The sequence below is a fragment of the Molossus molossus genome, unplaced genomic scaffold, assembly GCF_014108415.1.
Source record: "Molossus molossus isolate mMolMol1 unplaced genomic scaffold, mMolMol1.p scaffold_m16_p_6, whole genome shotgun sequence".
In the NCBI taxonomy this organism is placed as follows: domain Eukaryota; kingdom Metazoa; phylum Chordata; class Mammalia; order Chiroptera; family Molossidae; genus Molossus; species Molossus molossus.
The window spans coordinates 85,207,949-85,234,242 of record NW_023425399.1 but is presented as its reverse complement, the minus strand read 5'-3'; the positions used below and the strand labels follow the sequence as shown (position 1 = coordinate 85,234,242).

At 36.2% G+C, this 26,294-nt stretch overlaps 1 protein-coding gene across 1 annotated transcript in view; it reads left to right on the top strand.

Moving 5' to 3' along the window:
• Positions 1–26,294, top strand: part of CCDC178 (coiled-coil domain containing 178) — a 390,130-nt gene that overhangs the window by 42,344 nt on the left and 321,492 nt on the right. The window contains exon 8 of the mRNA XM_036245789.1: positions 13,949–14,091. Coding sequence (XP_036101682.1) covers positions 13,949–14,091 — 143 coding nt within the window. The remainder of the gene's footprint in view (positions 1–13,948; positions 14,092–26,294) is intronic.

Below are 26,294 nucleotides of genomic sequence, written 5' to 3'. Positions count from 1 at the left end.
TTTATGTGGTGTATCACGTTTATTGATTTGCGAATATTGTACCAGCCTTGCATCCCTGGAATGAATCCCACTTGGTCATGATGAATAATTTTTTTGATGTATTTCTGGATCCGATTTGCTAGTATTTTGTTCAGGATTTTGGCATCTATGTTCATCAGGGATATTGGCCTGTAGTTTTCTTTCTTCGTAGTGTCTTTTTCTGGTTTTGGAATTAGAATTATGCTGGCCTCATAGAACGTGTTTGGAAGTCTTCCTTCTTCTTGAATTTTTTGAAATAGTTTGAGGAGAATGGGTGTTAGTTCTTTTTTGAATGTTCGGTAAAACTCCCCCGTGAAACCATCTGGGCCTGGGCTTTTGTTTGCTGGGAGAGTCTTGATTACCTCTTCAATTTCCTTAGTTGTTATTGGTCTGTTCAAGTTTTCTATCTCTTCCGGGAATAGTTTTGGGAGACTGTGTGTTTCTAGAAATTTGTCCATTTCACTGAGATTGTCGAATTTGTTGCCATATAGTTGTTCATAGTAGTTGTTAACGATCTTTTGTATTTCCGTGGTGTTGGTTGTTACTTCTCCTCTTTCATTTCTGATTTTGTGTATTTGGGTTCTCTCTCTTTGTTTCTTGGTGAGTCTAGCTAAGGGTCCATCAATCTTGTTTATCTTTTCGAAAAACCAGCTCTTTGTTTCATTGATCCTTTGAATTGTTTTTTTGGTCTCTATGTCATTTATTTCTGCTCTGATCTTTACTATTTCCTTCCTTCTACTTGCTCTGGGGTTTTCTTTTTGTTTGCTTTCTAATTCTTTAAGTTGTGAGGTTAGACAGTCAATTAGAAATTTTTCTTGTTTTTTGAGGTAGGCCTGTAGTGCTATGAACTTCCCTCTCAGAACTGCTTTCGCTGCATCCCATAGATTTTGTGTTGTTGTGTGTTCATTTTCATTGGTTTCCAGGAAGTTTTTGATTTCTTCCTTGATCTCCTCGGTGACCCATTCATTGTTTAATAACATGCTATTTAGCCTCCATGTGTTGAAATGTCTTTGCATGTTCTTGTTGCAGTTGATTTCTAGTTTCATGCCATTGTGATCTGAGAAGATGCTTGATATGATTTCAATCTTCTTGAACTTGTAGAGATTTAGTTTGTGTCCTATCATGTGGTCTATCTTTGAGAATGTCCCATGTGCACTTGAGAAGAATGTGTATTCTGTAGTTTTGGGGTGTAATTCTCTGTAGATATCTATTAAATCCATTTGGTCTAGTGCTTCATTTAGAGTCTCTGTTTCCTTGCTAATTTTTTTCCTAGAGGATCTATCCAGTGCTGTCAACGGGGTGTTGAAGTCCCCAGCTATGATTGTATTGTTGTCGATTTCTCCTTGGAAGTCCTCCAGAAGATTTTTAATATATTTTGGTGCTCCTATATTGGGTGCATATATGTTTATCAAGGTTATATCTTCCTGTTGGATAGATCCTTTCAATATTATGTAGTGGCCGTCTTTGTCTCTAGTTATGGTCTTCATTTTGAAATCTATTTTATCAGATATGAGAATTGCTACCCCAGCTTTTTTTTGCTTTCCATTTGCTTGGAAAATTTTTTTCCATCCCTTCACTTTCAACCTATGTGAGTCTTTTGTTGAGAGATGGGTCTCTTGTAAACAACATATAGATGAGTCATGCTTTCTTATCCAATCAGCTACTCTGTGTCTCTTTATGGGAGCATTCAGTCCATTTACATTTAAGGTGATTATTGATATGTACTTATTTATTGCCATTTTTGTTTAGTGTGGTTCTATTTTTGTTCCCATTTCTACTGCTAATTACAGCAGTCCTTTTAACATTTCTTGCAGTGCTGATTTGGTGCTAATGTATTCCCTTAGCTTTTTTTTGTCTGGGAAGCTCTTTATTTGATCTTCTATTTTGAATGATAGCCTTGCTGGGTAGAGTAGTCTTGGATTCAGATTCTTGTTTTTCATGACTTTGATTACTTCATGCCATTCCCTTCTGGCCTGTAGTGTTTCTTGTGAGAAGTCAGCTGAGAGCCTTATGGGGTTCCCTTTGTAGGTAACCTGTTGCTTATCTCTTGCTGCTTTTAGGATTCTCTCTTTGTCTTTAATTTGTGGCATTTTAATTACTATGTGTCTTGGTGTGGGCCTGTTTGGGTTCTTCTTACTTGGGACTCTCTGTGCTTCTTGAACTTGAATGCCTTCTTCCTTCACCAAATTAGGGAAGTTTTCTCTCACTATTTTTTTGAATATATTCTCTATCCCTTGCTCCTTTTCTTCTTCTTCGGGGACTCCTATGATGCGAATATTATTACGTTTCCAGTTGTCCCATAGTTCTCTTAAGCTGTCTTCCTGTTTTTTAATAGTTTTTTCCTTTTGTTTTTCTGATTGGTTGATTTTTTCTACCCTGTCTTCTAATTCGCTGATCCGGTCCTCAGCTTCCCCTACTCTGCTTTTTAAACCTTCCAATGTGTTTTTCATTTCGGATATGTCATTTTTTATCTCTTCTTGTTGGTTTTTAATTTCCATTTGGCTTATTTTCAGTGTCTCTATGTCCTTACTCATGCTGTTCAGCTTCCTCAAGATCATGGCTCTGAATTCTAGCTCTGTTAACATGCCTAATTGCTCCACATTGATCTCATCTTCGGTGGACGTGGTTTGCTCTTTCATTTGGCTTCTGTTTCTGTGTTTCACCATTTTAGCTATCACTCTGGGCTTTGGAGCCTGTCAAGTTCTCCCTGTGGGTGTTGGTGTTCTGCTGTTTGTGGCTCCCTCTCCTGTGTTTAGATGAGCGAGGGAGGACCCGCGTTGAACACCACTGTCAAGTCTTACTTTCCTGGTTAAAGCTGCCAGCCCAGGAAACGTACTGTTATCCTCTAGCTTTTTGCCTGGAAGCTAGCAGTCTAGGTTAATTGATGAGTTTTGGGTTGTCAGTTGATTGAAAAACTCCCTCTGGTGCTCAGCCAAGGGGCTTTCACGAGGGTGGGGCAGATGCTGGTCCTTAGTGAGCCTCAATTAACACTTCAATGGCCCACAGGGTGGGGTTGGATCTCCGAGGGAGGGGCTGCTGCCTCTCTCAGAGCCCTGGGAAGAAGCAATGTGGCCACCGTCCTGAGTGGCTGCACTCAGCCAAAGCTCCGAGAGCCCTCCAAACCCCGAGTGTCCCGACACAGTTCCAGTCCAGTCTGCCCTCCCTCTGCCGGAGCCCAAGGTGAGTGGCTGTGGCTGTTTTAGCCTCTGTCCCAGCTGCGCTGTGGGGCCGCCTGGGAGTGTAACCCGCGGGCGCCGCTTATAGCTAAGACCGCTGCCGAGCTGCCGACCTTGGGCTCCCAGCCCCGTCTCGCGCCTTCGCAAGCCTACCGGGATGGAGTCAGTGTCCCTCGTTGTATGGTCCTCGCAAGCTGCTTTTCTGTTGGTTTTTCCCGTCGATTTGTCTGTGTTATAGTTGTAATTCCAGTTTGGTTCTGGGAGACGGTCTGTGTAGCTCCGTTCACTCCGCCGCCATTTTTCGGTCTCCTAAAAACATTTTTAAAAAAGAAAAAATAAATTAGGCAAACTCCCCAAACCCTTTAACGACACTTGACAAATTAGGAAAAGAAGGAAACTAGCTAACAAGATAAAGGCAAAGGACATTTTTTGTGAAACCCACAGCTAATTCTATACATAATGGTGAAAGACTTAAAGCTTTTCTTCTAAGATCATGAACAAGAGAAGGATGTCCACATTCACTGCTCCTGTTCAACATTGCACTGGAAGTTCTAGTATAGAAATTAAGCAAGAAAAATAAATAGAAGATATCCAAATTGTAAAGGAAGAAGGAATAATATCTCTATTTGCAGAAGACTTTACTTATATAGAGAAAATCATAAAGAATTTACAAAACAAACAGAGTGAGTAAACAAGATTAGCAAAGTTGCAGGATATAAGCTCAATACACAAAACTGAGTTGTATTTTATATACAAGCAGCAAACAATCTAAAAATGAAATTGAGAAAACAGTTCCATTTATAATAACATTAAAAATAATAAAGTACTTAGAAATAAATTTAATCAAGTGTAAGACTTACCCCCTCAAAACTAAATAAATTAAAGAAGAACTAGATAAATGGAGTGATATCTCATGTTCATGGATTAGAATACTAAATATTGTTAAAATGTCAATAGTGCCTAAAGCTATCTCTAGATCCAATGCAATTTCTATCAATACTCTCAGATATCTTTCTGCAGAAATGGAAAAGCCTATCCTAACATTTATATGGAATTGCAAGGCATCCAAATAGTCAAAATAATCTTGGGGGAAAAAAGAACACTTTGGAAAACTCACACTTTTCAATTTTAAAAGTTACTGCAAGCTGCAGTATAAGCAAGAGAGTGTGGCATTTGCATAAGTACAGAAAAAAATTGATCAAAATGGTAGACTTGAGATTCCAGAAATAAGACTATACTCTGTGGTCAATTCATTTGGCAAGAGTGCTGAGACCATTTATTGGGACAAAGAGTAGTATCTTCAATAAATGGTGCTGGGACACTGGATATCCACAAGCATTCAAAAGAATAAAGTAGAACTCCTACCTCCCACCACATAAAAAAACTTAACAATTAATTCAAAATGGGTCATAGCTTTATTTGTAAGAGCTAAATTATAAAACTCTTACAGGATAACTTAGGGGGTAAATCTTCATGACCCCTGCATTTGGAAATTGATTTTTTAGATTTGACATTAAAAGCACAAGCAACAAAAGAAAAAAAGCATAGAAATTGGACTTTATCAAAATTAAAAACTTTTTTCATGTGATAAAAGCTCTCAAGAAAGTAGGTCTAGAGGAAATGTACCTCAATATAATAAAAGCATTATATTACAAGCCCACAGTTAACATCATACTCAAAGGTGAAAAAGCTAAAATCTTTATTCTAACACCAAGAATAAGTCAAGGATTCCCATTCACACCACTTTTATTCAACATAGTATTGAATATTAGGCAGAGCAATTAGGCAAGAAAATAAAAGTTACCCAAATTGTTTTTGTTTGTTTTTTTATCCTCACCGGAGGACATTTTTTGATATTTTGTTAAGATAGAGTGGGGGGCGTGGAGGGAGAGAGAGAGAGAGAGAGAGAGAGAGAGAGAGAGAGAGAGAGAAACATTGACATGAAAGGGACACATCGAGTGGTTGCCACCCACACAACCCAACTAGGGCCAGGGACAAACTGCAACCGAGGTACGTGCCCTTAGCAGGAACCAAACCCGGGTCTCTCTAGACCACAGGCCAATGCTCTAACCACTGAGCAAAACTGGCCAGGGCTAAAAGTTACCCAAATTGGAAAGGAAGAAGTGAAACTATCACTATTTGCAGATGGCATAATATTATGTATTAAAAAAAAAAAATCCTAAAGAACCTACCCAAAATTGTTAGAATAAATGAATTTAGTGAAGTTGCAGGATAAAAATTAATACACAGAAATTTATCACATTTCTATATACTAATAAAGAACAATAAGAAGGAGAATTTAAAAAATTATTTACAATTTCATAAAAAACAATATAATAACTAGAAATAATTTTAACCAAGGAGGTGAAAGACCTATACTCTGAAAACTATAAGACATTGAAGAAAGTAATTGAAGAGGACACACATAAATTGAAGAATATACTGTGCTCATAGATTGGAAGAATTCATATTGTTAAAATGTTCATAATACTCAAAGCAACCTACAGATTCAATGCAATGTCTATCAAAATTCCAATGGCATTTCTCACAGAAATAGAACAAAAAAATTCTAGGATTTGTACAGGACCACAAAAGACCTTAAATAGCTAAAGCATTCTTGAGAAAGAAAAAACAAAGCTGGAGGCATTATACCCCCTGATTTAAAACTATATTACAAAGTTATAGGAATCAAAGAAATATGGTATTTGGCATTAAAAACAGACACATAGATCAATGAAACAGAACTGAGAGCCCAGAAATAAGCTAACACATGTAGTCAATTAATTTACCACAAAGGAGCCAGGAATATACAATGGGGGAAATGGCTGTCTTTTCAATAGTGTTGGGAATAATGGACAACCACATACAAAATAATGAAATTGGACCACTGTCTTACACCATACAGAAAAATTTACTCAAAATGGATTACTTTCATGTAACACCTGAAACCTTAAGACTCTTAGAAGAAAATGTAGGCAGTAAGCTCTTTGACATTGAACTAGGTGATAATATTTAGTACTTGACAACAAAAGGAAAAGCACAAAAAATAAAATGGAAAATAAGTTTTGGTGAGTATGTGGAGAAATTGGAACCACTGTATTTTGCTGTTAAGAATGTAAAGTGGTACAACCACTGTGAAAAAGAGTTTGAAGTTTTCTCAAAATTTAACATGGAATTACCATATCCTCTAGCAATTCTATGCTAAGGTATATACCCAAAAGAATTGAAAAACAATATAAAAACAAACAAACAACTAAACAAAAGTTGGTAGCAGTACTATTCATAAGGTACAAACAAACTAACATCTACCAGTTGATGAAAGACTAATAAACAAAAGGTGATATATCTGTATCATGGAATATTATTTAGTCATAAAAGAAATTAAGTATTGATGCATGTCACAGTATGGAAACTTTCAAAGTATCATTGTATGATTTCACGTAGATGAAATATCTAGAACAGGTAAATCAATAAATTGTGAAAGCAGATCAGTGATTGTTTTGATTCAGTTTTGAGGCCCTGGCTAGTATCCTGCAGAAATAACCTAATTACTTACATAATGCAAGACCCTTAGCCAGTGTGCTTGAGCCTTAGTATGTAGACACTTGCAAATTAAACTGGAAGGCTCATTTTTGCCTTCAAATTCTACAAGCAACTAAACATCATAACATCATAGAGCCACAAAAATATTATCTACATCAACTCGAATGAGAACTCATTTGAAAGAATATACCCATCCCACACTGATTCAGCCCAAAACCTTAATTTGGAGATGAATTTCAATCATATGATGCCATCCCATCCTCTGACACTGAGACCCTGCCCCAACAATACCTACAGGCTGCCTCATCTAAAGGCACTGACATATTGGACTTGGGATATTAGTTACTGCTCTTCTTTTTTGATATTAGAAATTCTATTATTTTTCCAGAGTTTTTAGTTACCCATCATCCTAGTATACACCTTGCTCTTTGCCAAACTGTATATACCCCTACACTCCTGTGCCTAAGGGAAAATCTTGCAGAAGTTGTTATCTGTGGTAGTCTAAAAAATAATGCGATTTATGCTTTTCCAGGATGAAACTGCCTCATTTGGTCTACTACTTGACCCCCTGGGGAAAGGACTCATTACTTCTCTTATATCACTACCTACTTTCTTTTTTAAAATTTGTTTTTATTTTTTAATTTAATCAATTAATTTATTTTGTTACAGAGGTTTCTCCTTTTCCCGCCACTGATTCACCCCTCCCCCTCCCTTCCTGCCCTGTCCCCAGCTTTGTTGTCCATTTCCATTGTTCATTCACACATGCATATAAGTTCTGTGGTTTATCTCTCCCCCACCACCCCCTCTTCTGGGTATTGTCATTCTGTACCCCACTTCCATGTCTCTGGGACTACTGCATTCTTCAGATTGTTATGTTCATTATATTCCATATATAAGTGAGTTCATATGATACTTGTTTTTCTCTGTTTGGCTTGTTTCGCTTAGGATGATACTTTCCAGGTCCCTCCATGTCATCTCAAAGGATAAGAGATCTTTCTTTCTTACAGCTGCATAGTACTCCATTGTGTATATGCACCACTGCTTTTTTATCCTTTCGTCTACTGATGAATATTTGGGCTGTTTCCAGATATTAGCTATTGTAAATAGTGCTGCTACAAACATGGGGCTACATACATTCTTTCTGATTGGTGTTTCAGGCTTCTTAGGGTATATTCCTAGAAGTGGGATCACTGGGTGAAATGGCAGTTCAATTTTTAATTTTTTGAGGTAACACCATATTGTTTTCCATAGTGGCTGCACCAGTCTGCATTCCCACCAGCAGTGTACTAGAGTCTCTTTTTCTCCACACCCTCCCCAACACTTGTTGTTTGATGATTTGTTGATGGTGGCCATTCTGACAGGTGTGAGGTGATACCTCATTGTTGTTTTAATTTGCATCTCTCTGATGATTAGTGATGTTGAGCATTTCTTCATATGTCTCTTAGCCATTTGTATGTCCTGTTTGGAGAGGAGTCTATTTAGTTCCTCTGCCCATTTTTAAATTGTGTTGTCTCCCTTTTGTTGACCTGTATGAGCACTCTCTATATATTGGAAATTAACCCCTTATCTGATATATCATTGGCAGTGATGCTCTCCCATACAGTGAGTTGCCTTTGCATTTTGATGATTGTATCTTTTGCTGTGCAGAAGATTTTGAGTTTGACGTAGTCCCAAGTGTTCATTTTCTCCTTTGTTTCTGTTGCCTTAGGTGATGGATCAGTGAAAATTCTGCTGCATATGATGTCCGAAATTTTGTTGCCTACATTTTCTTCTAGGATTTTTATGGATTCATGAGTCACATTTAAGTCTTTTAGGCATTTTGAGTTTACTCTTGTGTATGGTGTAAGTTGATACTCTAGTTTTATTTTTTTGCATGTAGCTGTCCAATTTTCCCAACACCTTTTATTAAAGAGGCTGTCTTTACTCCACTGTATGCTCTTGACACGGTTGTCAAATATTAATTTAGCATATTGTCTTGGGTCCATTTCTGGGTTCCCTATTCTGTTCCATTGATCTATCTGCCTGATCTTGTGCCAGTACCAGGCTGTTTTGATTACAGTGGCTTTGTAGTATAACCTGAAATCTGATAATGTGATCCCTCCAACTTTGTCCTTCTTGTTCAAGATTGCAGTGGCTATTTGAGGCCATTTTTGGTTCCATATGAACTTTTGAAGTATTTGTTCTAGTTCTGTGAAGTATGTTGTTGGTATTTTGATGGAGATTGAATTGATAGTATGATAGTATGCTTTGGGTAGTATGGACATTTTAATGATGTTAATTCTTCCAATCCATGAACAAGGTATGTGCTTCCACTTTTTTATATCTTCCTCTATTTCTTTTTTTAATGACCTGTAGTTTTATATGAATAGGTCCTTTATTTCTTTGGTTAAGTTTATTCCTAAGTATCTTAATTTTTTTTTGCGGCAATGGTAAAACGGATTGTTTTTTGAGTTTCTCTTTCTGTGAGTTCATCATTGGTGTATAAGAATGCCATTGATTTTTGACATTAATTTTGTATCCTGCTACTTTGCCAAATTCATTTATTAAGTCTAGTAAATTTTTGCTGGAGTCTTTGGGGTTTTCCATGTATAGTATCATGTCATCTGCAAATAATGACAGTTTCACTTCCTCCTTTCCAATTTGGATCCCTTTTATTTTTTCTTTATGTCTGATGGCTGTGGCTAAGACTTCCAGTACTTTGTTGAATAAGAGTGGCAAAAGTGGGAATCCTTGTCTCTTTCCTGTTCTTATGGGAAATGTTTTTACTTTTTGCCTATTGAGTATGATGTTGGCTGTAGGTCTTTCATATATGGCCTTTATTATGTCGAGATATGATCCCTCTATTCCCACATTGCTGAAAGTTTTTATCATAAATGGATGTTGGATTTTGTCGAAGGCTTTTTCAACATCTATTGATATGATCATGTGGTTTTTATTCTTCATTTTGTTTATGTGGTATATCACATTTATTGATTTGTGAATATATACCAGCCTTGCATCACTGGGATGAATCCCACGTGGTCATGGTGAATAATTTTTTTGATGTATTGCTGGATCCAATTTGCTAGTATTTTGTTCAGGATTTTGGCGTCTATGTTCATCAGAGATATCGGCCTATAGTTTTCTTTCTTTGTAGTATCTTTTTCTGGTTTTGGAATTAGGATTATGCTGGCCTCATAAAACGAGTTTGGAAGTCTTCCTTCTTCTTGAATTTTCTGAAATAGTTTGGGAGAATGGGTGTTAGTTCTTTTTTGAATGTTCGGTAAAACTTCCCCGTGAAGTCAACTGGGCTTGGGCTTTTGTTTGCTGGGAGAGTCTTGATTACCTGTTCAATTTTCTTAGTTGTTATTGGTCTGTTCAAGTTTTCTATCTCTTCCCGGTCCAGTTTTGGGAGACTATGTATTTCTAGAAATGTGTCCATTTCGCTTAGATTGTCGAATTTGTTGCCATATAGTTGTTCATAGTAGCTGTTAATGGATCTTTTGTATTTCTGTGGTGTTAGTTGTTACTTCTCCTCTTTCATTTCTGATTTTTTGTATTTGGGTTCTCTCTCTCTGTTTCTTGGTGAGTCTATCTAAGGGTCCATCAATCTTGTTTATCTTTTAAAAAAACCAGCTCTTTGTTTTATTGATCCTTTGAATTGTTTTTTTTTTCAACTCTATGTCATTTATATCTGCTCTGATCTTTACTATTCCCTTCCTTCTACTTGCTCTGGGGTTGTTTTTGTTTGTTTGTTTGCTTTCTAATACTTTAAGTTGTGAGGTTAGATAGTTAATTAGAAATTTTTTTTGTTTCTTGAGGTAGGCCTGTAGTGCTATGAACTTCCCTCTCAGAACTGCTTTTGCTGCATCCCATAGATTTTGTGTTGTTGTGTGTTCATTTTTATTGGTTTCCAGGAAGTTTTTAATTTCTTCCTTTATCTCCTCAGTAACCCATTAGTTGTTTAATAACATGCTAATAACATGCTCCATGTGTTCAAATGTCTTTGCATGTTCTTGTAGCGATTGATTTCTGTTTTCATGCCATTGTGATCTGAGAAGAAGCCTGATATGATTTCAGTCCTCTTTAACTTGTAGAGACTTTGTTTGTGTCCTAACATGTGGTCTATCTTTGAGAATGTCCCATGTGCACTTGAGAAGAATGTGAATTCTGTACTTTTGTGATGTATTTCTCTGTAGATATCTATTAAATCCATTGGGTCTAGTGCTTCATTTAGAGTCTCTGTTTCCTTGCTAATTTTTTGTCTAGAGGATCTATCCAGTGATGTCAGAAGAGTGCTATGATTGTATTGCTTTCGATTTCTCTTTTGAAGTCTTACAGATTTTAAATATATTTTGGTGCTGCTATATTGGGTTCATATATGTTTATCAAGGTTATATCTTCCTGCTGGATAGATCTTTTCAATATTATGTAGTGGCTTTCTTTGTCTCTAGTTATGGCGTTCATTTTGAAATCTATTTTATCAGATATGAGTATTGCTACCCCAGTCTTTTTTTCCTTTCTGCTTGCTTGGAAGAGTTTTTTCCATCCCTTCACTTTCAACCTATGTGAGTCTTTTGTTGTGAGATGGGTCTCTTGTAAACAACATATAGATGAGTCATGCTTTCTTATCCAATCAGCTACTTTGTGTATTTTTATTGGAGCATTCAGTCCATTTACATTAACGGTGATTATTGATATGTACTTATTTATTGCCATTTTTGTTTAGTGTGGTTCTGTTTTTCTTCCTATTTCTCCTGTTAATTACAGCAGTCCTTTTAACATTTCTTGCAGTGCTGGTTTGATGCTAGTGTATTGTCTTAGCCTTTTTTTGGTCTGTAAATCTCTTTATTTGACCTTCTATTTTGAATGATAGCCTTGCTGGGTAGAGTAGTCTTGGATTCAGATCCTTGTTTTTCATGACCTTGATTACCTCATTCCATTCCCTTCTGGCCTGTGGTGTTTCTGTTCAGAAGTCAGCTGAGAGCCTTATGGGGGTTCCTTTGTAGTGAACCTGTTGCTTCTCTCTTGCTGCTTTTAGGATTCTCTCTTTGTCTTTAATTTTTGGCACTTTGATTACTATGTGTCTTGGTGTGGGCCTCTTTGGCTTCTTCTTACTTGGGGCTTTCTGTGCTTCTTGAACTTGAATGCCTTCTTGCTTCACCAAGTTAGGAAAGTTTTCTGTTACTATTTCTTCAAATATATTCTCTAACCCTTGCTCCGTTTCATCTTCTTCGGGTACCTCTTTGATGCGAATATTATTATGTTTGCAGTTGTCCCACAGTTCTCTTAAGCTATCTTCCTGTTTTTTAATGGGTTTTTTTCTTTTGGTATCTGATTGGTTGATTTTTTCTACCCTGTCTCCTAATTCACTGATCCGGTTCTTCACTTCCTCTACTCCGCTGTTTAGACCTTCCAATGTGTTCTTTGTTTCTGATATGTCATTCTTCATTTCTTCTTGGTGGTTTTTAATTTCCAACTGGTTGATTTTCAACATTTCTATGTCTTTACTCATGGTGCTCATGTCCTTACACATGCTGTTGAGCTTCCTCAAGATTATGGCTCTGAATTCTAGTTGTGTTAACTTGCTTAACTGCACCTCACTTATGTCATTCTCAGTAGAGTTCTTATGTTCTTTCATTTGGCATTTGTTTCATTGTTTCACCATTTTGGCTATATCAGTGTGCTTTGGAGCCTGCCAAATTTTCCCTGTGGGTGTTGGTGTTCTGCTGTTTGTGTCTCCCTCTACTGGGTTTAGATGAGTGTGGGAGGACCCACATTAAACACCACTGTCAAGTCTTTCTGGACAGAGTTACAAACCAAAGAATTGTTCAGTTATTCTCTAGCTTTTTGCCTAGAGGCTATTAGTCAAGGTTACTTGAATGAAAATCTCCCTCAGGTGTTAAGCATAAGGAGCTTTCCTGAGGGTGGGGCAGATGCTAGTTGTTAATGAGCCTTAATTTGCATTTCAATGGCCATCTGGGTGGGGTTGAATCTCCAAAGGAGGGGCTGCTGCCTCTCCCCAGAGCCCTGGGAACAGTAGGATGATCACTGTCCTGTGTGGCCGCAACTCAGCAAAAGCTCTGAGTGCCCTCCAAATCCCTAGTGTCCCCACTCAGTTCCAGTCCCGTCCACCCTCCCTCTGCCGGAGCCCAAGGTGAGTGGCTGTGGCTATTTTATTGTCTGTCCCGGCTCTGGGCTGTGGAGCCCCTTGGGAGTGTAACCCCAAGGGCTCTGCTCACACTTAAGGCTGCTGTTTTCCGTGGGTGCCCAGCCCCCTTCTTGCACCTCTGCAATCCTGCCAGTTTTGAGTCAGTGTCCTTGGTTATATGATCCTCCAAGCTGCTTTTCTGTTGCTTTTCCCTGATGATTTGTCTTTATTTTCATTGTAATTCCAGTTTGGTTCTGGGAAATGGTCTGTGTAGCTTCCATTTACCCCACCGCCATTTTGGAATCCTCCGTCCAAAGCACTTTATAAATTCAGTCATTTACTCCTCACACACACCTTATATGGTAGGATACTAATATTACCTCCACCTTACAAATGAGGAATTGGGGCACAGAGCAGTTAAACAACTTACTCAAGGCCTCCTGAAGCACTTGATCACCGCTGATGATTTCTGATGGAGAGAAGGCTGGGCAGACATGCACCACACCGCAGAATTTCTACTTTCTGTGCATGGTCCCCTGGTCTCTGGGAAGGTGCTGTTCTTACTCCCCACTTTCTAACATAACCTCTAGGCCTATAGTTCCAAGTTATGACAACTACAACTACCCCTTCTCCTTAGTTTGACAGAGAAAAATGAGATGGAGAGAAAAGGGAGAATGTTCATGCTATTAATTAACAAAAACAATAAATATGGATTATTTTGACACAGTAATAATGGTTATTCCTGAATGAAAATATTACAGATTATTGTATTTTTTATCTGTGTTTTCTGATTTTTCCACAATAAAAACAGTAAAAGGCAGCAGTTTTTTGTGGGTGAAAAATAATGATTTTAATTTTGATGGTGTTACCTGGGATGTTAAAGTTCTCTTCTGTAACTTTTGTATATCCCTGATATTTATCGATGCCATTCAAGGTAAAGGAATCTCAAAACATTACTGTACTAAACAATAGACTAGATAAACATAGGAAGAAAATTGATATAAAGAACGTTTTATATCTTGTCCAATTCTTTTAATTACCCATTAAGTGCATATATTAGCAAAATATTTTTTATTTCTAGGCAATGGAACTATACAAACACGTTCATGAAGAACTTAAAGAAGCTATAGCAAACTGTGAAAATGCAAAATTGAAAGCTAAACACATTAGAGAAGAAATGGAAAAAGCTATTAAAAATAGTGAATCAAACGTAGAAGCCTACAAGTAAGAATTTTTCACACATTCTACTTATATCATTTAGAAGTAAAATATTAATTAAAACAAAATTTATATTCTGCATAAAAATTTATATAAAGAGAAAGGTAAGGTCCGGCTGGCGTGGCTCAGTGGTTGAGCATCAACCCACGTACCAATAATAATAATTATTATGATTATTTCCAGTTTAATTTTATTTTGTTCAGAGAGTATTATATAATTTTAACTTATTGGAAATTGTTGCCTATTAATTTTTGGCTCAGTGACTCTTTTCTAGTAAATTCTCCTTGTGTACTTGAAAATATTCCCATGTACCTATTGAATTTATTGCTCCTTACTGTTTCATTAGGTCAAGTTTTCTAATCATAGAGGTTAATCTTTGTCTATTCTTGCTAAATTTCAAGTGTGGTCTATGGACCAACAACATCAGCATTACCTGGGTGCTTGTTCAAAATGCAGAATCTGAGGTTCAATTCAGACCTGTTAATGAGAATCTGCACTTTTAACAGATCCCAATGAGTTGTTTGAGAAGCACTGTTCTATATCATTACTGATTTTTGCTACTTTTCTGTCAAATATTAAGGAAAGTGGTAAAATCTTCCACTATGGTAGTATATTGGTTTATATCTTTTTACTTTTAAAATTTTTATCGGTTTTTGCTCCATATTTTTCCAGACTCTCTCAGGTTCATACAAGTTTAGCATTGTTATATCTTGCTCACAAATGATTTACCTTTTCATCATTATGAACCGACAATATTTGACTCTTAGAATATTTTTGGCCTTAAATTCAATCAAGATATTATTAAAATAGCTTTACTAGCCTTCTTTTGATATTTGGGAAATACTTTTAATTCTTTAAATTTCTATACTTTTGAGTCTTCATGTTTTATCTATCTCTCTTGTAAACATCATGTAGGTAGATTTTTTTTTATCATTTGAAAGTGTTTTTTTAAAGTGCATTCACAAATTACTATAAGTTTAGATTTAAACCATAAAATAAACTATTGTATTTGCCCATATTTTTTCTTTTTCTTTTTTTATTATCTTCTTTCACATTAGTTGTTATTTTTACTTCTTCTAGTTTGAGTATTATAATTCTGTTTCTGTTATCTTAATAGGAAATACTACTAATTTCTACATGCAAATGTACATTCTTAGACTCTTAAAGACACTTTTAACCTCCTGGATAAGAAAGGGATTTATGGAAAGTTTTACCATAGTTATCACATTGTTCCTGAATTAAATAGTTGTTGTTGTGGAATATTATATTTTTATAACCCATGAGAATTTTGTTGTTATTATTTTAAAGAATTAAGGTTGATTTTTAGATTTACCCTCATAGTAACATTTTTCTTTTCTTATTTTTTTTTCTTCATGCATCATAGATTTACCACTTGGGAGTACTTTCCAGTTGGAATAGATCACTCAGAATACTCTGTAATGAAGTTCTGCTGATGACAAAATTTCCAGAGTCCTTTTATATTTTTTATTTTCATATTAAATTTATCATTTCATAATCTACCAATTTTCATTTTTGCTTTTAAGAAGCATTTTGACCATTTGACTCAGTGCTATACAACTAATCTGTATTTTTTTCTTTGGCTGTTTTAAGATCATCTCTTGGTTTTAAAACTATATTTATTTTATTTTATTAAGATATTCTAGGGGTGGATTATTTTTACTAATTTTCTTGGGCTTTGTGAGTCCTCTAGTCTTATGGAATCTATGTATTATACTTTTCATTATCCCTGGGCATTCTCAGACATAATCACTTCAGACTATGCCTTGGTCCCATTTTCTCTCTGTTCCTTCTTCTAGGACTCAAATGAAACATATCTTAGTTTCATTGTATCCACAATGCCTCTGGATGATTTTCTCATTATTTTCTACATTTTTAATTCTTCTAATGTTGTTCCTTCTGGCTTATTATCTATTTAAATAATTCCTTATTTCTGGGTGTAATGTGAAGGCCGTAAAAATGCACCTTGCAGATCTCCAACTATGAAACATCTAACTGATCAAAGGGCTCTGTGGTTAGCAGTTTCAATATGGCTTCCAATGATCTCTGCCTCCTGATATTTTCTCCCGTGTAAAATCGCTTCCCCTTGCATGTGGGCTAAACCCAGTGAGTTGCTTCTGATGAACAGAGTAAAGCAAAAATAATACAATGTTATTCTTATGATTAGATTGTAAAAAACAAAACAAAACAAAACAAAACAAAACAAAACAAAACAAAACAAAACTGTGACTTTTCTCTTGCTAGCACTCTCTTTCTTGCCACAACTCTTGCTTGGTTATTTGCCTTGATGAATCAAGCTTCCATATTATTATTATTATTATTTATTTTTAATTATTTTATTTTATTTTTGTTATAGATGTTTCTCCTTTTTTACCCCATTGACACTCTCCTCCCCATCGCCCCCGCCCCATCCCTGGCTTTGTTGTCCATGTCCATTGGTTATACATACATGCATATAAGTTCTGTGGTTTATCTCTTCCCACCCCTACTACCCCCTATTCTGAGGGTTGTCAGTCTTTACCCTACTTCGTGTTTCTGGGTCTATCCTATTCCTCAGACTGTTATATTCATTATATTCCATATATAAGTGAGATCATGTGGTATTTGTTTTTTTCTGCTTGGCTTGTTTCACTTAGGATAATACTTTCCAGATCCCTCTATGTCGTCTCAAAGGATAAGAGATCTTTCTTTCTTACAGCTGCATAGTACTCCATTGTGTATATATACCACAGCTTTTTTATCCATTCATCTACTGATGGACACTTGGGCTGTTTCCAGATTTTAGCTATTGGAAATAGTGCTGCTACAAACATGGGGCTACATACATTCTTCCTTATTGGTGTTTCAGGCTTCTTAGGGTATACTCCTAGAAGCGAGATCACTGGGTGAAATGGAAGTACAATTTTTAATTTTTGAGGTAACACCATATTGTTTTCCATAGTGGCTGCACCAGTCTGCATTCCCCCTAGCAGTGCACTAGAGTCCCCTTTTCTCCACACCCTCGCCAACACTTGTTGTTTGATGATTTGTTGATGGCGACCATTCTGACAGGTGTGAGGTGATATCTCATTGTTGTTTTAATTTGCATCTTTCTGATGATTAGTGATGTTGAGTCTTTCTTCATATATCTCTTGGCCATTTGGATGTCCTGTTTGGAGAGGTGTCTTTTCAGCTCCTCTGCCAATTTTTTAATTGGGTTCTTTGTCTTTCTTTGGTTTAGTTGTATGAGTACTCTATATATTTTGGAAATTAATCCCTTATCTGATATATCATTGGCAATGATGTTCTCCCATACAGTGGGTTGCCTTTCCATTTTGATGGTTGTTTCTTTTGCTGTGCAGAAGCTTTTTAATTTGATGTAGTCCCATTTGTTCATTTTTTCCTTTGTTTCTGTTGCCTTAGGTGATGTATCAGTGAAAATTCTGCTGTGTATAATGTCTGAAATTTTGTTACCTACATTTTCTTCTAGAAAATTTTGTTTTAATCCTCATCCGAGGACATTTTTCCATTTTTTGTTCAGGTAGAGTGGGAGGGAGAGACAGGAACAGAAAGAGAGAGAGAGAGAAACATCGATGTGAAAGGGACACATCGAGTGGCTGCCATCCGCAAAACCAACCAGGGCTGGGGACAAACTGCAACCGAGGTATGTGCCCTTAGCGGGAACTGAACCAGGGTCTCTCGGGACTGCAGGCTGACGCTCCACCCACTGAGCCAAACTGGCCAGGGCTTCTTCTAGAATTTTTATGGATTCACGGGTCACATTTAAGTCTTTTATCCATTTTGAGATTATTTTGTGTATGGTATAAGTTGATGGTCTAGTTTCATTTTTTTTTGCATATAGCTGTCCAATTTTTCCAACACCATTTATTAAAGAGGCTGTCTTTACTCCACTGTATGCTCTTGACACGGTTGTCAAATATTAATTGAGCATATTGCCTTGGGTCCATTTCTGGGTTCTCTGTTCTTTTCCACTGGTCTATTTGCCTGATCTTGTTCCAGTACCAGGCTGTTTTGATTACAGTTGTTTTGTAGTATTACCTGATATCTGGTATTGTGATCCCACCAACTTTGTTCTTCTTTTTCAAAATAGCTGTGGCTATTCGGGGTCTACTTTGGTTCCATATGAACTTTTTAAGTATTTGTTCTAGTTCTGTGAAGTGTGTCGTTGGTATTTTGATGGGGATTGCATTGAATCTATAGATTACTTTGGGTAGTATGGACATTTTAATGATGTTAATTCTTCCAATCCATGAACAAGGTATGTGCTTCCACATTTTTATATCTTCCTCTATTTCTTTTTTCAATGTCCTGTAGTTTTCTACAAATAGGTCCTTTACTTCTTTGGTTAAGTTTATTTCTAGGTATCTTAATTTTTTTGCCACAATGGTAAATGGGATTCTTTTTGAGTTTCTTTCTGTCAGTTCATCATTGGTGTACAAGAATGCCGTCGATTTCTTGACGTTAATTTTGTAACCTGCTACTTTGCCAAATTTATTTATTAAGTCTAGTAGATTTTTGATGGAGTCTTTATGGTTTTCTATGTATACTATCATGTCATCTGCGAACAATGACAGTTTCACTTCCTCCTTTCCAATTTGGATCCCTTTTATTTTTTCTTCATGTCTGATTGCTGTGGCTAAGATTTCCAGTATAATGTTAAATAAGAGTGGAAAAAGTGGACATCCCTGTCTTGTTCCTGTTCTTAATGGAAATGTTTTTAGTTTCTGCCCATTGAGTATGATGTTGGCTGTAGGTCTTTCACATATGGTCTTTATTATGTCGAGACATGATCACTCTATTCCCACATTGCTGAAAGTTTTTATCAGAAATCGATGCTGAATTTTGTCGAATGCTTTTTCAGCGTCTATTGATATAATCATGTGGTTTTTATTCTTCATTTTGTTTATTTAGTGTATCACATTTATTGACTTGTGAATATTATACCAGCCTTGCATCACTGGGATGAATCCCACTTGGTCATGATGAATAATTTTTTTGATGTATTGCTGGATCCAATTTGCTAGTATTTTGTCCAAGATTTTGGCATCTATGTTCATCAGGGATATTGGCCTATAGTTTTCTTTCTCTGTAGTGTCTTTTTCTGGTTTTGGAATTAGAATTATGCTGGCTTCATAAAACGAGTTTGGAAGTCTTCTTTCTTCTTGAATTTTCTGAAATAGTTTGAGGAGGATGGGTGTTAGTAGTTCCTTTTTGAATATTCAGTAAAACTCACCCAGGCCTGGGCTTTTGTTTGCTGGGAGAGTCTTGATTACCTCTTCAATTTCTTTAATTGTTATTGGTCTGTTGAAGTTTTCTATCTCTTTCTGGTCCAGTTTTGGGAGACTATGTGTTTCTAGAAATTTGTCCATTTCACTTAGATTGTTGAATTTATTGCCATATAATTGTTCATAGTAGCTGTTTACAATGTTTTGTATTTCTGTGGTGTCAATTGTTACATCTCCTCTTTTATTTTTGATTTTGTGCACTTGGGTGCTCTCTCTTTGTTTCTTGGTGAGTCTGTCTGAGGGTTCATCAATGTTGTTTATCTTTTCAAAAAAAAAAACACCTCTTTGTTTCTTTGATCCTTTGAATTTTTTTTGTTTCCCGACTGTATGTCATTTATTTCTGCTCTTATCTTTACTATTTCCTTCTTTCCACTTACTCTTTTTGTTGTTGTTGTTGTTGGTGGTGTTGTTTGTTTGTTTGCTTTCTGATGCTTTAAGTTGTGAGGTTAGATAGTCAATTAGAAATTTTTCTTGTTTCTTGAGGTAGGCCTGTATTGCTATGAACTTCCCTCTCAGAACTGCTTTTGCTACATCCCATAGATTTTGTGTTGTTGTGTGTTCGTTTTCATTGGTTTCCAGGAAGTTTTTAATTTCTTCCTTGATCTCCTCGGTGACCCATTCATTGTTTAATAACATTCTATTTAGCCTCCATGTGTTCAAATGTCTTTGCATGTTTTCGTTGCAATTTTTTTCTAGTTTCATGCCATTGTGATTTGAGAAGATGCTTGATATAATTTCAGTCTTCTTGAACTTGTCGAGATTTAGTTTGTGTCCTATCATGTGGTCTATCTATGAGAATGTCCCATGTGCACTTTAGAAGAATATGAATTCTGTAGTTGTGGGGTGTAATTCTTTGTTGATATCAATAAATCCATTTGGTCTAGTGCTTCATTTAGAGTCTCTGTTTCCTTGCTAATTTTTTGTCTAGAGGATCTATCCAGTGGTGTCAACAGGGAGTTGAAGTCCCATGCTATGATTATATTGCTATTGATTTCTCTTTTGAAGTCTTCCAAAAGATTTTTAATATATTTTGGTGCTGCTATATTGGGTTCATATATGTTTACCAAGGTTATATCTTCCTGCTGGATAGATCTTTTCAATATTATGTAGGGGCCTTCTTTGTCTCCAGTTATGGTCTTCATTTTAAAATCGATTTCATCAGATATGAGTATTGCTACCCCCTCTTTTTTTTTTCCTTTTCATTTGCTTGGAAGATTTTTTTCCATCCCTTCACTTTCAACCTATGTGAGTCTTCTGTTGTGAGCTTGGTCTCTTGTAAACAACATATGGATGAGTCATACTTTCTTATCCAATCAGCTACTCTGTGTCTTTTTATTGGAGCATTCAGTCCATTTACATTAAAGGTGATTATTGATATGCACTTATTTATTGCCATTTTTGTTTAGTTTGGTTATATATTTTTTTCTATTTCTTCTACTAATTACAGCAGTCCTTTTAACATTTCTTGTAGTGCTGGTTTTTTGTTAATGTATTCTCTTAGCCTTTTTTTTTTTTTTGTCTGGGAAGCTCTTTATTTGACCTTCCATTTTGAATGATAGCCTTGCTGGGTAGAGTAGTCTTGGATTCAGATCCTTGTTTTTCATGAGCTTGATCACTTCATGCCATTCCCTTCTTGTCTGTAGTGTTTCTGTTGAGAAGTCAGCTGAGAGCCTTATGGGGTTTCTTTTGTAGGTAACCTGTTGCTTCTCTCTTGTTGCTTTTAGGATTCTCTCTTTGTGTTTAATCTTTGGCATTTTAATTACTATGTGTCTTGGTGTGGGTCTGTTTCAGTTCTTCTTACTTGAGGCTCTCTGTGCTTCTTCAAGTTGAATGCCTTCTTCCTTCACCAACTTAGGGAAGTTTTCTGTCACTATTTCTTTGCATATATTTTCTAACCCCTGCTCATTTTCTTCTTCTTCAGGGACTCCTATAATGCGAATATTATTATGTTTCCTGTTGTTCCACAGTTCTCTTAAGCTGTCTTCCTGTTTTTTAAATCTTTTTTTTCCTTTTGGTTTTCTGATTTGTTGATTTTTTCTACCGTCTTCTAATTCGCTGATGCAGTCTTCTGCTTCCTCTACTCTGCTGTTTAGACCTTCTAATGTGTTCTTTATTTCTAATATGTCACTCTTGATCTCTTCTTGTTGGTTTTTCATTTCCAATTGGTTTATTTTCAGCATCTCTATATCCTTACTCATGCTGTTGAGCTTTCTCAAGATCATGGCTCTGAATTCTAGTTCTGTTCACTTACCTATCTGTTTCACATTGATATCATCTTTGGTGGAGGTTTCTTGTTCTTTAATTTGGCTTTTGTTTCTGTGTTTCACCATTTTAGCTATCACAGTGGGCTTTGGAGCCTGCCAAGTTTTCCCTGTGGGTGTTGGTGTTCTGCTGTTTGTTGCTCCCTCTCTTCGGTTTAGATAAGCGAGTGTGGATCCATGTTAAACACCACTGTCAAGTCTTACTCTCCTGGTTAGAGTTGCCAGCCCAGGAATGGTAATGTTATCCTCTAGCTTTTTGCCTGGAGGCTAGCAGTCCTGGTTACTTGAAGAGTTTTGGGTTGTTAGTTGATTGATAAACTCTCTCAGTTGCTCAATGTAAGGGGATTTCCTGAGGGTGGGGCAGATGCTAGTTTTTAGTAAGCCTCAATTAGCATTTCAATGGCCCACAGGGTAGGGTTGAAGCTCTGAGGGAGGGGCTGCTGCCCCCCCCCCCCGAGCCCTGGGAAGGAGCAATATGGCCACCATCCTGCATGACTACAACTCAGCAAGAGCTCCTAGTGCCCTTCAAATCCTGAGCGTCCCCACACAGTTCCAGTCCAGTCTGCCCTCCCCCTGCCAGAGCCCAAGGTGAGTCGCTCTGGCTATTTTAGCTTCTGTCCTGGCTCTGCACTGTGCAGCCACTTGGGATTTAACTCAGGGGCGCTGCTCACAGCTAAGGCTGCTGTCAAGCTGCTGACCGTGGGGTCCCAGCCCCCGTCTAATGCCTTTGCAATTCTACCAGGATCAAGTCAATGTTCCTGGTTATATGATCCTTACAAGCTGCTTTTCTGTTGCTTTTTCCTGTCAATTTGTCTGTTTTAGTTGTAATTCCAGTTTAGTCCTGGGAGACGGTCTGTGTAGCTTTCATTCACTCCGCTGCCATTTTGGAATCTATCCCCATATATATTTTTTTAACCTCACCTGAGAATACTTTTCCATTTGTCAGATAGAGTGAGAGGGAGGGAAAGAGAGAAATATCGATGTGAGAGAGACACATCAACTGACTGTCTCCTGCTTGACCTGACCAGGGTTGGGGACAAACTGCAGCCGAGGTACGTGCCTTTGGTCAGATTTGAACCCACAACTCATTGGTTCACTGGCCAACGCTCTAACCACTTAGATAATCCAGTCAGGACAAGCTTCCATATTTTGAGATGCTCTTTGCAGAAGCTCACATAGCAAGGACACCATCTTGGCCTTAGTCCAATAATCGTTGAGACTTAACGTGGTAACAACCATAAGGTTGATGGGAGGAGTGTTTTACTTATTTTGGTCTCTTTGATCTATCTTTTTGACAGAACTATTTTTAAATCTTTTGCTATTCAACTTACTTTTACAATGCTGTCAATATTCACTTTATATATTTCTAGGTATATAAGTGCATGTAGATTCATAGTTTTTCTATCTTCATAGTGAATTTTCATATATGTATTTATTTATATACATATTCTTCATTTTAATTTCTTTAATATTTCATTCCTCAAAGTATATTTTTGTTTGATATTGATATTCTAAAAGATTTCTTCTGATTAGAATTTCACTGGCAGATTTTATTTTATTTGTTTAGTTGAAGTTTCTCTGTTTGATTTTATTTTAGGTTGATTTTTCCATGTCACACGTAACTGATTTCTGTGCTTCTATGTATCTCTATTCATTTTTTCTTAATAGATCTATTTATTTCATTTTTAAAAATTTATTATTATTATTATGGGGTTTGACTGGCTTGCTGCTCACATAGTAAAGCCTTAGCTGAGGCAACTCGGCAGATTTGGTTATGGTATTGTATGTTTCTCCAGTCTGTTATAAATATTCCCATGGTAATCGGAGAAGAGTAGAGCAGGCAAACACAGTCACACATGAACTTCGTAAGACTGTATTCACTCTGTGTTTGCTAAAATCTAAATGACAATGGCAAGTCAAATGACTTAGCTTAAAGCCAGAGTTAGAGAACCCTACAAGTTACATGGCAAAGGAAGTGGATACAGAAAGAGATGAAAAATTGAGACCATAATGCCCTCGGTTTTTCCATACTCTTTTTTATTTTGCATGTCTTGAAACTATCAGTTGTTTTTCTATCTCTATTTTTATTTCAAAAACTTATCTCTCTATCTCTGTATATATACATTTGTACACACATTTAGCATTTCATTATTCTATCTGGTACAAAACAGATTTTAGTCTATATTGTAAATACAACAATCTATATCTTGTAGCATTTTCAAAAAATTTTCCTTCTCAATTTTGAATATAAAAACTACTTGGTGGTTTTTATAACAAATATTTAAATAAATACAAAGGAACATTTTATTTATTTATTTTTTATCCTCACCCGAGGGCATTTTTCCATTTTTTATTCAGATAGAGTGGGAAGGAGAGAGAGGAAGAAAAAGAAAGAGAAAAACATCGATGTGAAAGGGACACATCGAGTGGTTACCACCCACACAACCCAACCAGGGCCAGGGACAAACTGCAACTGAGGTACATGCCCTTAGTGGGAAGGGAACCCGGGTCTCCCTGGACTGCAGGCTGATATTCTAACCACTGAGCCAAACTGGCCAGGGCCAAAGGAACATTTTATAAATTCCTATTTTCACCATTATTTATTATGTCATGCAACTTTTTCTTTGTTGATTTTTTTTTCTCATTTAAATATATTTTCCAAAAGTTCTTTTATAAACATTAGAGGAGTCATAAATGATTAAAGAAGTTTTGAAAGATATGTTTAATTGTTCTTCACTATTTTTTTATCTGTTGAGAATTAGCACATATATAGAAACACGATTATGTATGCTATCAAGTATATAGATTGATGATTTTTCAGATATGTAAACACCCATGTAACCATGCCCTAACTTAAGATATAGAAACTTTCCAACATACTAGTAGCTTTTCTTGTTCTATTTCCCAGACTATACCGTTACCCGCTGCCCAACCCCACTCTGGGTGCAAAGAGGTAATCTGGGCGCAAAGAGGTAATTTCCATTCCGATTTCTACCACCATAGTTAGCTGTGTCTTCTTGAATTCCATATGAATTGAAACACACAACAGTTTTGAGTATGAGAAACACAGTTTATTCTTGTTATTTATTAATTAATTATTGTATTATTTTTCACACAAACAACTGTAAACCCACTTTTCTTTACCCTGCATATTCTTTGGCGTCTTGATTGCTCTTCTTTATAGAAATGCTTAACAAGAGGTAGAGTGTTTCCTCCTATTTTATTCTACTAAATTTATTCCGATTTTAGCAGATAGGAGAATGATTAAATCTAAACTAATAGTGGGGGCAAACCTAGTAGCACATACTTTTACACTGAAAAGTCCTAGAAAGGCTGAGGAATTGGTAGCACCATCTTCCTTATGGAAATAGTGATGAGACAATTAAAATAATATTTAGCCTCCTGTATTTCATGATCCTGTGCAATTACCTACTTACTCAAAGTTTATAGTTTATTATCTGGACTGGGGAAAACAAATACCATTGAGAGAAGAAAAATTAATTTTATAGGAAGGAAATTTAACTAAACTTACACATTTTGAATGCTGAGACTCCTCAACTCTCATAACTACCTGGCTTCTAGAATTCTGGTAGGGAGACCTGTATTCTCCACACAAGAATAATATTCTTGCCTGTTTATTTGTTTTAATTTTCATTTCTGTAATGAGGTTGTATCTTTCAGTTTTATTTGACTCAACTCCTAAAATCAGGGCAAATTCAGTAAGCATATCATGTATTTATTGGCCACTGGTATTTATTCTTTTGTTTATCTTCTTTGCTCATTTGTCTATTTTTTATTTTATTTTTATTTCCATATTGGCTTGTAGGATTTTATTACCATAAATGATTTATTGTTTGATCTTTTGTATGGTTTCGAATAAATTTCCAGTTTATTACTTTAATGTCTAAGAAAAGTTGGGGCTATCTTTATTACTTGCTGATATTTTATGAAAGTGATAACTTGGTCATTTTCTCACTGTACCTTTTTTTTAATGTATTAAATTATAACATTGTCTAAGGAGACTTTTATATTTGGAATGTGTTTTCTACCTACCATATAAGGTAAAGTATTTTGTGGTTCACAGATTAGCCACTAGTCTTTTTTGTGGAAGGTCACATAGGAATAAAGAACCTGTCGGCAATTACCTCTTTAAAGTAAGCCTCTTGTTATCCTGAAGTGCAGTTTCCTGTGGTTTACCTCTATGTCTGTTTGGTCTTTTCACTTTTACATCTTCTTTTGTTTTGTTCTTTAAACTTTTTTTCTTTATTTTATTTTAATATTTTTTCGTCACTATCTATCCCCCCATACCCTCTTCTACCTCAACTCTGCCCCTCAGTGATCTTTCTTTTCTTTCTGTTTTCTTTCTTGCTTGCTTTTCCATCCCTATGCTATCCAACTTCTAAATCAAAGGCCTCTCACCAGAAATAAAATAAAAAGATGATTTATTTTTAAAAATTTACAAATTATTTATTTTATTTCTATTGTATTTATTGGGATAATGGTTAATGAAATTATATAGGTTTCAGGTATACAGTTCTACAATACATTATCTGTTTCTCTCAATTTCTTTACACTGGAAACATAAATACTACTGGTGAATATTTTTCTCACTGTTTACTTTTGATATCTAAATGGTACTTTTCAG